The sequence below is a fragment of the Dromaius novaehollandiae genome, chromosome W (assembly GCF_036370855.1).
Source record: "Dromaius novaehollandiae isolate bDroNov1 chromosome W, bDroNov1.hap1, whole genome shotgun sequence".
Classification (NCBI taxonomy): domain Eukaryota; kingdom Metazoa; phylum Chordata; class Aves; order Casuariiformes; family Dromaiidae; genus Dromaius; species Dromaius novaehollandiae.
Genome location: NC_088130.1, coordinates 32,770,842 through 32,784,174, shown reverse-complemented (window position 1 = coordinate 32,784,174; position 13,333 = coordinate 32,770,842). Strand labels below are relative to the sequence as shown.

General features: G+C 35.1%; 1 protein-coding gene across 8 annotated transcripts in view; it reads left to right on the top strand.

Annotated features, from left to right (window-relative positions):
* LOC112988498 (peptidyl-glycine alpha-amidating monooxygenase-like) overlaps positions 1 to 13,333 on the top strand; it is a 148,078-nt gene that overhangs the window by 96,879 nt on the left and 37,866 nt on the right. For all 8 annotated transcript variants that reach the window (XM_064500297.1, XM_064500299.1, XM_064500296.1 and 5 more), the window contains 7 exons: positions 2,903 to 2,951; positions 3,468 to 3,535; positions 5,147 to 5,227; positions 5,347 to 5,423; positions 6,302 to 6,405; positions 9,924 to 10,111; positions 11,326 to 11,397. In XM_064500297.1, coding sequence (XP_064356367.1) covers positions 2,903 to 2,951; positions 3,468 to 3,535; positions 5,147 to 5,227; positions 5,347 to 5,423; positions 6,302 to 6,405; positions 9,924 to 10,111; positions 11,326 to 11,397 — 639 coding nt within the window. The remainder of the gene's footprint in view (positions 1 to 2,902; positions 2,952 to 3,467; positions 3,536 to 5,146; positions 5,228 to 5,346; positions 5,424 to 6,301; positions 6,406 to 9,923; positions 10,112 to 11,325; positions 11,398 to 13,333) is intronic.

Below are 13,333 nucleotides of genomic sequence, written 5' to 3'. Positions count from 1 at the left end.
GCAAATATTTCCCAACTCTCATTAATAATTGAAGTAGTGCAAACTCTCTACCAATGTCAAACTTGTCCTTAAAGCCAACTTCTGCAGTGACATCTGTGCTATATTAATAGACAAAAGCTTAGTCCAGAGCACAGTTGGAAATGAGGAAGGTGAGGCAAAAGAGACATCACAAAGACCTTTATCTCAAAAACAGAGATACTGAGACCGTAAGGGAAGCTTCCTAGTAAAGGGGGGAGGAGCGCAAACAGTTCCTTATCATGAACTTTTTCTAAAATGATGGAAACTGATTTTTTTTTTTTTCCTCAAATGTTTTTCTACAGTTTTCCTACTTTTGGTGTAATGCCTTAGTCTTTCTGCTGCTTTTTGATCCATGACTTGGCTCTTTGGAAGCAGCATTTGTTATTTGCGACTGACAGCTAGTGCTTATTCTGGTTTGGCATAATTTTGTTTTTTCTTTTTCTTTCCATCTAGACTGTGCTGACCATATCTTGATTTCTTTCACCTTCTCCCCCGCCCTGCCGTGGTCTGTTATTTGGTCCTGTCCCTTTTCCTCTTCAACCTTTTCACCACTTTCTTGGCTTCCCTCCTTCTCACCTCAAATGGAACATAGAAAGCAACACAAACTTCTTGCATGGAAACTCAAAAAAAAAATCATGAGATGAAGTTAAAAATGTTCCCAGAAAAAAAAAAAAATTTATTACTGAAGAAATGATCGATACATCGGAGAAATATGGCTTGAGTGATTATTGTGTCTGTATTTCTCACTCCATACTACATAAAACCATTTCTCAGCTGGTGTCTTTCCATATAGCTGTTGAGGCACAGCTCGGTGATTGGGATGAGTCTCATGTAGAGTTTAATTCAGGCTTGCCATGTGCTGAATGTATTTATGGAAGGACTTATTTTTATTGTTAAAAAATAATTTTAAAAAAGGCATTTGAAGACTATTTTTAAATGTGTCATAATTTAAATTGGAGAATTTGGCTCTTAATGTTTGGATTAATTATTCTATGTCTAGTACAAGCATGTATGTGTGCACAAAAAATGATAAATAATGTGTGCTATTTTACAGAAAATGTTTATTTTCTGCAGTATATTGTTCATTTGGCTGTTTTATAGAACAGGCATAGTGTGGAAAATAGGGCAACAATAACTGGCTAACTACCGTTACTTTGTTTTTGCATTTGTGGTCTTAAAATACTCTTATTTTGATTATGAGTGACCTTCGTGTGTGTTAATACACTAGCAAACTTGTATTCAATACATTATACAGAATATATGTATCAAATTCTCTGTATTTGAGGTAATATTACATGTAGCTTAAGACAGAGTTGGGAATTCCATCTGCATGGAATCGAAATGCTTTTCTTTCTGCATTACAACTTGAATTTTCATCTGCTTTCCTGCTGCTTCATCACACTTGATTTCGAAAATTCGCATTAGCCATGCTTTCCGAACATCCAGTGCGACTACAGTACGTGGGTAGTATTGGTCACAAAATGAGAAGCTACATCCAAATTTTTCTTCTGCACATACAGGGAAGGGTTTTCTTTCTTTGCTGCTATTTTTACAGGTACAGCTGCTGTGATTTACTGAATCAAATTGTTGAATATGGAAGTGTCTCTCGGGTGAGGCAGAGCTAGAGAAACATAAGAATTCTCAGATGCCATGATGATGAGCATTATGAGAACCTAGCAAAAATGGATTAACAACTTTTTTATTCACCTAATTTATACATTATGTAAAAATAGTGACAGGGTTGTTTGGTTTTTTGTTTGTTTGTTCTAAACTGTTGTCTACTTTATGAACATATTCATAAGTAAGGTCTAGTATCAATGTGGTAAAAGCCAAACCAAAGATTATCAGTTGTTAATGAAATGTTGTATGATCAAAATATCTATCTTAAAAAAAAAAAGAAAAAAAAAAAAAAAAGAAGCTGATTTTTTTTAATCGATTAAGTCTCACTACTTTGTCCCACTTTAGTCATAATCCTTTCTTCTGTTCAAATACACCATTTGTTTCAGGTCTGAATCTAGGTACTGATGGGAGGAAAATCTCTCTTGAGTTAGCACTTGTCAACTGCAGCAGCTGTTTTCCTTCTTACCTCAAGCTAATGTGATTAAAGGATATTTTTTTCAGTTTGTTCTGTTTACTTGCTTTAGAGTTGTATCTGTTGTCTAGCTATAGCTGATTTTGATATAAAACATAAAAGGAAAGGAAGCTTTTTTTAGTGAAAATTGAAGTCTTAAGATTGCTTTTAAATCAGTGTTTGAAATTGAGTGGCTATCAAGACAACAGTAAATTGAAATGTCAAACATTAGAGAATGGTGATATAGTACATTAATAAATGATATAGCTATTTTTACTATTCTTCTAGAATATCCAACTTCATTAGAGAGACTATTTTATATCTCAAGTTCACATGCTGACTTTTGTTATAAGGATTGCTGGCTGATTCATTTTTAATGGCTAAAATTAATGCTTTTCCACAGATCCTTCATTTTTACTAATTTGTGTCGAAATACAAATTTGTTTGAAGCAAAATCACTTTTTCTGCTGATGTAAAAATGACACGGTTTCATTTCCTAGATGCCAGTATTCCCAGATGCAAATAAAGATTTGCAGTTTCTAGTGCCAAAAGAGCAGTTAGTTTTTCATTTACCAGAGCTGTCCTGTATATTACAGATTTCACTTTAAATAAAGCACTGTGATGTTCGGGTCTGTGTAAATTTAGGTAATGTTTCCACCATATGAGGGTTCAATAGTTTTACTGCAAACAGCAAGAATAAAACTTCTATAGTCTTCCTGCATTTCTTTAATCCAGTCGGGAAATGTCATTAATGTGGAATAATTTGGCAGACTTTCAGATGCTAATGATTAAACTGTTTCATGATTTGTACAGATAAACACAAGGACTGCTCTGGTGTAACTTTACATCTGACACGTCAAAAGTACGTATGCATGAAAATTTTTCTATTTTGATTCTTTTCATCAGAACAGAAGGCATTGGAACCCCTTTAGATTGCTTTGAAAGATGTGAAATAAAAGTATAATAAATAATGCTTAATCCTGTGATGTATGTAATACGGTTTTTGAAACCATGTATTATCTCTTGGTAAAAAGTTTTCTTTCACGTTAAGAAACTTTGATACAATGCTATCAGTGTTGAATTAAACCAGTTTGGAAGTTTCATATTTAGAAATTTGTGACAAGTATAGAAATTAAGTAGATGGTTATTTTGTCCAAATTCACATGCTTTGTAGAAGATGCTTTAAAAATTGTAGCTCAATGGAGCTACAAGGAGGAGGGAAGGAAAAGCACTATGCAACAGCTCCTTTCTGTTTGTCAGAAACAGTGCAACATTTAAAAGTTGGTGTTGTTAAGTAGCATTGCACATCCTATCACTCACAGCAGAAGTTTGCTCTTACAAAGGACTTGTTTAGCAGAGCTTGGGTTTTGAATTACAGGCAGCCTTTGATTGCTGGAATGTATCTTATGATGTCTGTGAACACTGTAATACCACCAGGTGAGAAAGGTAAGCTATAATCCTACAAAGTGATTATGTAATTTGAGCATCCGATTTCTGTTTTGTTTTTGTTTTGTTTTCACCTGCTGATTGTGGAAGAAAACTTAGCTGAGACTTGCTGACAGAAGAGTTAATTGCTGAATGAAACAAATGATTAAAAAAAAAGTTATATTTTATAAATGGTATCATGTTTCCAGGTGATTAGATCTACAGCAGCTGTCAGTTTTGCATAAAAGATTAATCACCTGTTAATATTGAAAATTTTAAGTTTTTAGGAGTATTTCTTTGATTTATTTTCTTCAACAATACTTTGCAAAAAAAATCCCTGTTTTTCCCCCTAAAAGCCATAAAATACGGATGTGTGTAACTTGTAAAATGTTTTTTGATTCTTCATCTGCATTTGTTATTTGTGCTGTAAATTTTGACTTCTAAAGATTCGGTTTTAATAAATGAATCTCTGCCAGTAAGGATCGGCTCTTTAAAAATTTTGTCCCCATGTTCCTATTGGGTTAAAAGGTCAAAATGCTGAAAAAATATTGTAGAACAAAATTTTATTTGAAATTGAGATTGGATATTCCCAATATCACTTCTTCAGACTGGCTTGGAGTGTTGTATTTTAAGCAAGTTAAGTAACTTGTATCTTCTTGTGCTATACTGGGGTTTTAAATTAGATATCTGAGGACTCCACTTCTCCCAGGTACAGCTTAGCTGCCTAATAGGAAAAAGTAGTCAAATGCCCAACTGACTCTGTTAGGTGAATTGAGCACCTTGAAGTCTTTTTTTAAGTTGAGTTGAAACTTAACATATTTTGCTCTTTCATATAAAAACATCAAACTGATTTTTTTTTTTCTGTAGAAGTTTTTGATTCATGCAGTAATTACATTTAAGCTGTAGGGGGTATGTGAAGGAGGAGGAACAAAAATAGTTCCGTACCTGTTGATAGCTCTGTCTTTTGATGTTCAATCAAATTTGCTATTCTTAAGTAATGCATCAAGTTTGATAGATCAGTAATGAGTCAGCCAGTCTCCAGATATATCTCTGGGAGGTATCTGCGGAGGAGTTTTTCTGGACTTTCCCTTCGCTACTATTTCTGCACCTAACACAACAACCGGCCTGCAGACGTTGTTTGCGCAGCACTTGCCTGCCCAAGTCTGCATCTCGCTCTGAATCTTTAAGATTGGGCTTGTGACTACATGAACTTAAAATCAGGCGTTCGTTATAATCCGTATCAGTTCATTTTGAGTTCCTCTCGATTAGACTATCAGTCATGTGTAAGTGTTAAGTGTCCCTCAACACAGTCTGTAAGCAAGTCTTACTTTGTTTACTAGTGGTATTGTACACTGGAAAAAACACTGTGAATTTCAGCCACATTTTGAATGTTTATCATCGCAGAAAGTTATTTGCAAGTAACTTGTAGTATATTTATTAGTTTTTCTTAACAAGTCTTGAGGTAGTGACTACAGAAATGCAAGATACTATTCAGCATCTTTTAAAATGGTCTGTTGCCCACTGTAGGTATACTTTTTGTGTATTACTTCCACATTGGATGAAATACAGTAGTTGCCGAACCAAGACAAGTAATGTATTTTAAACTTGTTTATTGCCATCATATTTTAACAGTGGTTGATGCAGATATTGCCTGCCATTACAAAAGATTTCCAATGCACCTTTTTGCCTACAGAGTTCATACACACAGACTAGGTAAGAGTTTTATTGCAATACTAGGAATATCAAGCATTTATTAGAAAAATACTAAACCTACAGTATTGGCTTTCTGCTGAACTGTATCTGATGTTCATTAACACATTTGTATGTCATAGGTAAAGTAGTAAGTGGATACAGAGTGAGAAATGGTCAATGGACATTGATTGGTAGACAGAGTCCACAACTACCACAGGTTAGTTGGGTTTTTTTTTTCATTCTAACTTTAATTATATTTAGTTAAAACTAAGCAGTTTCACTAGCACTTATATACCACAGGATTTGTGTCATGACATTTCCTCTGGTGTATGGTGTTGTGCCACTAGAAGTGACTACAGTACTGCCAAGTATTGTGACATTATGATCCAAAAATAATGATACTTTTTTCATAACTGTTATCAATTTCTGTAACTGTTACAGCTGTTATACTCTCCTCTGTCACTCACTCTCTGTGCCTAAGAAGCTAAGAGGTTAGGACACAGGAAAGAGGCATCCTTCTCCCCTTTTTTTCCTTTCTTCATGGTCTACTTCTCTGACTGCTTAGAAAAATGAAAGAGTATCCTAGCTGCTCTCTCCCACTCCCTCTACTTGCGTGCTATTTGCTTGGTGCTGCATTTTAGAAAGCTGCTAGTGCAGGAAGAAAAACCTTGTGAGCAGGATTGAGAATCTTCCATTTTATACCCCATGTACATTTTGTAGCATTTTGTAAAGCTCTCTTGAAGACTAAACATAAGAACAGCAAATGCTTATCTCACAAAAGAAGACCTATAAAAATGTTCAGGAGGGACAAACTAATCCATGTTGTCAGACGGGTTAGTGCTAGGGTGCTGGATCGGGTAAGAGCTGGTAATGCACAAGTACAAGTTTTCAGTATTCCACGAGCTTTGTCTTTTAACATTTCTGGGCTGAAGGAAGAGGAGGGTGGTTCAGGGTTTTGTAGAGGGAGTTTGAGTAGTCCAAGTAAAACTTTTGAAATCACTTTTCAGACTTGTAGCACTGTTGTCCTTGTGTGTATATTCATGTAAATAACGTGAGACGTTGTCACTAATGCTGGTGGATCGTGCTGTCTTTCAGGCGTTCTATCCCGTGGAGCATCCTGTAGATGTTCACTTTGATGATATCCTAGCAGCTAGGTGTGTGTTCAGTGGTGAAGGCAGAACTACAGAGACACATATAGGGTAAGTTTTCTCTATTTGCTCCATTCTTCTAGTCACTTTTTTCAAGTATTTAGTATGTGTGGAAATGTATTGGTGTTTCTTGTCTTTTGCCAAGGTAATGATAACAAGCTGTTCTGTTCTCTTGGAATGGTCTGTTTTGCTGTTTAGTCCCTGAAGGTTTAACTTTTAAGCCTACTCTCTACAAAATTCATAACCTTTACTTTAGTGAATGATCATTTTTCTGAAATGTTCAGAACATTTCTCACGTGAAGCTGTCCTGCCAAACACTGTGCTCAGATATGTAAAAGTTGAACTATTCTGCAGTTAGAGTAGGTTTCAGAATCTCAGTTTTTAAAAATGTATTTTTAATAAGTTGAAGATATTGACTGCTTAAAACAACAAAATAATGAATCCTCAACTGTTTTCTGTTATTTCAGAAAGAAAGCTTATGCAATTTTCTAAATTTCTTATAATTTTGGCCCATCTTGAAATCTAACCATAAAAAAATCAGAATAAAGTGCCAGTTTCCCTTTTTTCGATATAACAATCTACAGGCTTTTATGGAGAACAGTTAAACCATAAATAACTAATGATAATAAATAGAAAAATCTGAACTGTTATTAGTCAGTGATGCTATTCAGTCGAAGATGACAGACCTCTACAAGATAAAGTTTGCATATTACAGTAAAAATAGATGCAATTTTCTCTTAAATGAGCCCAATTCTTTAAACTGTATCTTACTGGATACATAGAGATATGAAGATACCCTGCAGAAATCGCTCCATTCTGAAAGAAGATGCTGCAGCAGCTCAAGGGACAAATCCTGTAATCTGCTGAGCACCCTTGCCTTACATCTCAATAGAGGGTTAAGGGCTCGACACAAATGAAACCCCTTTCAGTGAGTAGTACTCGTAGTACTTATGAGTAGCAGCTGAAGTAGAAACAAGTGTTTGAAAACAAATTTTCACAAAGGTCATAAAACTAATAAAAATATTTCTGAAACCTTAATTTAACCATAAACCTTTTTTAAAAAGCTCTAGAAGTTTCTGTTGTTTCTGTGACATTCCCCAAAATGCATCCTGTTTGCCAAATAATCTTTACAATTGAGAAAACTGTCCTAGGATGATTACAGTCTTTTTTTTTCAATTTGCTAGTATACTTTCAATGGGAAAGAAGTGGCAGGAAGAGAAGTTAAATGCGCAAGTAGACCTTTACACTTTTATTACATAATTTCTGCCTTTTTTTTTTTTAAGGAAAAAAACATGAGCATTATAAGCAAGTGTTTAAAGTATTACGCTACAGACTGGATAATGCGGAAGTATATATGGATGGAAAATATGTCAAGACAGGTATCACCATAATATGAAATAGATGCATGAAATCCATACAGCTGTATTCAGAACACTGCTGGATGTATGGAAAGATGCAGTAATACAGCTGAAACAAAACATATGAAAATTGTTTAAATCTGGAAAATATTGCTCTGATGTTGCAGTTGCCTTATTGCCATGGAGAGTCACTATCCATCCAAAATATACGTTAAAAGAACCTTAGAGTCCCAAATGTAAGCAGTGTGAAAAATCAGGAAATGCAAATAGTATGTGACCTGGTAAGGAAAACACCCCGGCCACAGTAGCTGCTTGTTAATCCAGTTGGAATGTAATGTATTGTCTGAAGCTCCAACAGGCTGGAAACAGCGCAAGCTGCATATTCCCCTTTCAACATATGTTTAACAAGAATTGCACATTCAAGAGAAGATCCCTATATTAGATTCACATGCCTGCAACAAAACTTAAATATTTAAGATTAAATATTATCTCTTTTTTGGATGCTAAATCCTCTGTTTCATTATACTGTACTCTGTGTTGATAATATACCAAGATCTAGACACCCTTCTAGATTTCTGTGGCTGTGGTGTGAAGGTGGTTGACAGGGATTTTATTTATTTTTTTTACTTACTCATCATCATATCTATTCATTACACACTTTTATTCACAAAACTTTGGATTTCTCAGTAGTTCAGTATCTAAGGAAAAGAATCTAGGATGTCTGTCTAGGATGATTTACTAAAACTGTTGTTGACGGAGTAGTCTTTTTTTAACTGTAAAAATTTCAAATGATCAACTTTGAAGTGTTTAGATACAACCAAAATGTGTCAGGTGAACCACGGTTCATCTGAATTGCACATCCCCTTTCTACTGGTGTTTTAAAGAGGAGGCAATTATGCTGACAGATATTGGAGTCCAGCGGTGAAATGAATGATTTCTAAAAGCTTAAGCAGAGCCTGCCAAGTCAGAGACTGATTTTTCTGGTCTCCAAGGGACACTAAATTTTCAAAGCCTGGAAAAAAACCAATTCCCCTTTTGAAACCATCTCCACTCCCGTGTTCCCCCCTCCCTCCCTCTGGCTGGTGTCATTATTGTTGCTATGGAGAATAAATGAATGCTGCATGATGCTGCTGGAAAAGTCAGCATTGACGTCTTTTGCAAGCAGCTAATAGTCCACCCCCGTATCTGATGAGCGTGGGCTTACTGGTTAATTGTGAAAGCTAATTAAAAATCTTAATGTAAAACCCTTTATTTTGTGAACCCTTCTTTATAAGACCTAGTTTATTCCATTGCCAGGGTTGTAGCTATGTATAAAAGATACCAAGTTATATGGCACAGGAAAGCAACAGAAACAAATCGCATGTATAAAGAGGCCATGTATTGTCTGCTTCATAAAATAATATTTTTCAGAATAATTTCTATTTCACACCAGCTGTATTTTCCCTTAAGGACAGGATTACGTAGCAATACAGAAGAGCCTTTTCTGTTTCAAGTCCATACATAACACATATCACAGAGCTTAATTTTGCTAGCTTTGAATCATTCCTGTTACGCCAATGTTTCTCCTCACAGAAGATTGTGACGAAGTTATCGTCAGGATGGCAGTGCTATCTCCTTATTAGGAGACACTTAGTGTCTTAATACGTAATGAAATTAAGTGTTGCTGCATTATAACCAAGGTGGCCAGGCAATAAATGGATGCACTTGAATGTGGAAAAAGACCATCTTAAATGATAGCTGCTGAATTTAAACGTAGACCTTATTTGCATGGATTTTAATTTAGGTTTAGCTCCAGATTGACAGAGAGGTATATGAATGGTAGAAGAATGAATGATACACTTTCATCTTCTTCGATCAGAACATACGCATAGTTGACAGGGCACCAAGGGAAGCCTTGCGCTGGAGAAAAGAGAAGGAAGAACAATCCAAATACATGCTGATGCCATTTGCTTTAGAATCAAAACCTAAATCTTAAGAATTTCTGAGAAAGCTGAGAAGTTCTTCTAAATTGGTCTTCTCTAGTATAAATCGAAAGCAGCTTTGGTTATGGTTCCCTTCAATGAAGCTATGCAGTATTTTATCATGAGACTTTAATGTTTCATTGCAACTTTTTAGTACTAGGTTAAACAAGTTAGAAATGAATAACAGATATACTCAGAGCTATTTTTTTGTATTTTTTTTTTCCTCTCTGCTCTTTTTTGTGCTGTTTAGGGGAACAGCCAATGATGAAATGTGCAACTTTTACATTATGTACTATATGGAAGCCAAACATGCTGTCTCATATATGACCTGTACACAGAATGCAAACCCTGAGATGTTCAGGAACATACCACAGGAGGCAAATATTCCTATTTTGGTCGAGTCTGATATGCTAAAGATGACACATGGACATCATGAAGGTGAAAAAAATTCGGAATCCATTTTATTTAAGTCTTTTCTCACTGATGTGTTTGTCTGTATTGCTTTAGTGTGCTAAATTTTCATAGACAGGAAATGCAGTTGTGAATAAAACCCAAGTTCCTAATGATAGAGCATCACGGGATCCTGCTTCTCTTATGGGGAAAATGTCTGCTGTTATCTTTTGTCCTTTTCATTCCTTTGTCATCTTCCAACTTATAACAGATTTTTATGGCTACATGAGCTACTTACCCAAGATGTTGGCCTCTTTACTATGCCAAATCTCAGTATATTAATAACTTCTTCATAGTACTTTTAATTCCTATCTATTTCCTGTGAACCTGAAGCATGACATTTTTGTAATATCCTGGGTCCTGCTGCGTTGATGGAACAGATTTTGTTTACATTAAAAACTAGCATGCATATATGTTGCTTCAGCAGTATTTTACAGAAATAAACTGTCTGGTATATCTGTGTAGTAAAGTACAGTTCTATGCAGAGCACTAAATATCAGAGACAGTATAGTTGCAGTTGCATCAACAGCCTAGAAAAATAAGTAGTAGTTATGGCAAAATACTGCCTGGGACAGAACTACATTGCTGCTCATTCTAGAACTAACTCTCTTGGCATCATTGGGGATATCTTTTGGGCAGTCCGTTGTATACTATAGGTGCTAAGACTCCTAAAGGTCAGAATGTATCTCATACCAGGTAGGGCCTAATTGTAGGACCATCGAAAACCACAGAAACACTATGTTTTTTTTCACTGACTTTATTGACTTGAGATTGCCATTTAAATTAGGTTTTAAGCCACTGATCAAACTGGTTTATGCTACCCTTTCCAAAAATTTTTATGAAAATTAGTGCTTTACGCAAAATTTCTTGGCAATTATGTCATGTATATTGGCGTTAATTTAATGACTTCAGATAAATAGTTTCATACATATTTTACTCCAGCTGTAAAATGTGTCTACCTACATAGAGATAGATCAATACGTAGTTGTAGAATCTAAATTTATATCCATGCCCTTCCTGCTTCCTTGTTAAATATACAAATCTTTTATTTCGGTTGTTTTGCTACTGCACTGCTTGGTGCCCCTAGTACACATAGACAAAAATAGCAAATGTTCATTACAGAAGAGTTTTTTTCCCTACAGGAAAGATGGTCAACTCCATTCATGCAAAGAGGTTAACAATATATTCTTTTTTTAATTTAGAAAGCAAGGATGCTGATAAAAGTTCTTTGCTGCAGCAGCCCAAAAGAGAAGAAGAGGAGGTTTTGGATCAGGGTATGTATTTGTTTATTTTTCTGTCAAATAAGGGATTCATAAATTGAAAATACTGGTAAAGCATATTCTGATTGTTAACAATCATTGTAGTTTTTATCTGTTTTCCTTTAACTGATACAATTTAAAATTTTCTGTACAATTAATGATATTGAATGTTATATAACAAATAATTCATCAAAAATTAATCTACCACTGGTCTCTAGCCTTGTAGGTAGAATTTATTTGTGCCTTTTAATCTCATTAGATTTTCCTGCATTTGGTTTAATTTTCTGAAGACTATTATAATTTATCTGTAGATGTCCTAAGGAATGGGCACATAGAAGTAGTGGCAGTCCTATGGAATGAGAATTCAATAACTGTTCTCTAATGTGATGAGTTATATGATCTGCTATTAGCTCTTCTCCTGCCATTTCTTAGTTTATATCCTTTTTCACTATCTTTGCGTATGTATATGCATAAACATAGATGCATAAATGCAGAAAGCCCGTGACTCTTGTTATAATGCTTCTAGGAGTATGCTGAATGTTATTTAGGTTTCAGAGATGTATTAAAATATGACTGCATTTTAAAGTTCTTCTGGATTATATGTCAATAGGTACATACTGGCTTGGTATCGAGATTTTTCTTCACCAGGAGAAGACCTTGCTTGATACTGGTTTGATAGTGTTTTAACTGAACATTGTTGGGCTTGAAAGAAAATGATGAGTCTGGACTGCCGAGGAAGAATGGATTCATAAAATATTTATGAAAAGCATATTCTGAAAACCATATTCAGTATTAGTCTTATTCTCATGGTATTTAAATAGTAAAATACCTTTTGCATTTAGTGAGAGCAAAGATCAGGCCAGTGTTTAATGTTTTTGATAACTTCTCCCAAAGGGGTTAGCCACTGTATAAAGTTAGGTCAAATAATTAAGTTGCAGTTACACAAAGTCTAGCTTCTTGAGTTTTAGAGTATCTTAACTAAAAGTATCTTGAACTATCAGAGACAATATTTACAACTCTGTATTTAAAACTTACCTTAGTCTACTCAAGATGAATATTTCTAGAAATAAATGTAATTCCAAAAATCAGTGCATACTATCTTTGATTTTTAAGCCCATTCCAGTGGAGAATGAGCTACCCACTTATACATATCAAGATTTATGCTGACAAGCAGCTTCAACCTTATGTTACTGGTAAGTGCATTAGTATTTGGTTGAAGTTCTTGTTATCAGTGTATTTGACTGAAGTAATTAATGTTTGAAACAAAATCAGTTTAAAACAAACTTCTGTTTTAAAAATCTTTTTTGGTTATCTTAAAAGGTGTTTCAAAGCCCAGTATCTGCAATGCAGTCCTGTTTGCTGAGACCATTACTTGGTATACATCCTCATCTAACATGTTTCTATGGAAACGGGCTTCATTGTGTTGTCCGTTTGAAGTTAGTTGGGTTGATGATGCGAGGTGAAAACACAGTAGTCTCAATGAGACAATTTTGTTCCGTGTTCTTAATTGTTAGTTCAAGGTAAATTCTCCCATCATTTATAGTACCTTAGCTCTGCTTCTGTGTCACTGTAGCTCTGACTTCAGTTGACTTATGTGCATGTAAGCAGATACAGCGAAGGAAAAATCAGATCAGGGGTTTTGTTGTTGTTGTTTTGGGGTGATTTTTGTTTTCGAAGAGAGAAAGTTTTATTACTGTTTAAGAAAGTGGGTTTTGGCCCTATGAGCACATAAGCAGCTGGCAAGGTACACCGGGAAAATCAGGACACTGAAAGTGATGTGCTAGTGACTGCCTGTAAAAATTGCATGCAAATTGGAGTCCTGCTTCTAGGATACTTTCGTGGGGCAAAGCGGTTTATGTAATTGCATTGCCAGTTTGTCCATATCTTCCAGTAACCTTAATGAGTGTCAGCCAAATTTGAAAGAGGTCTTAATGACGTGAATGTTCCCCAG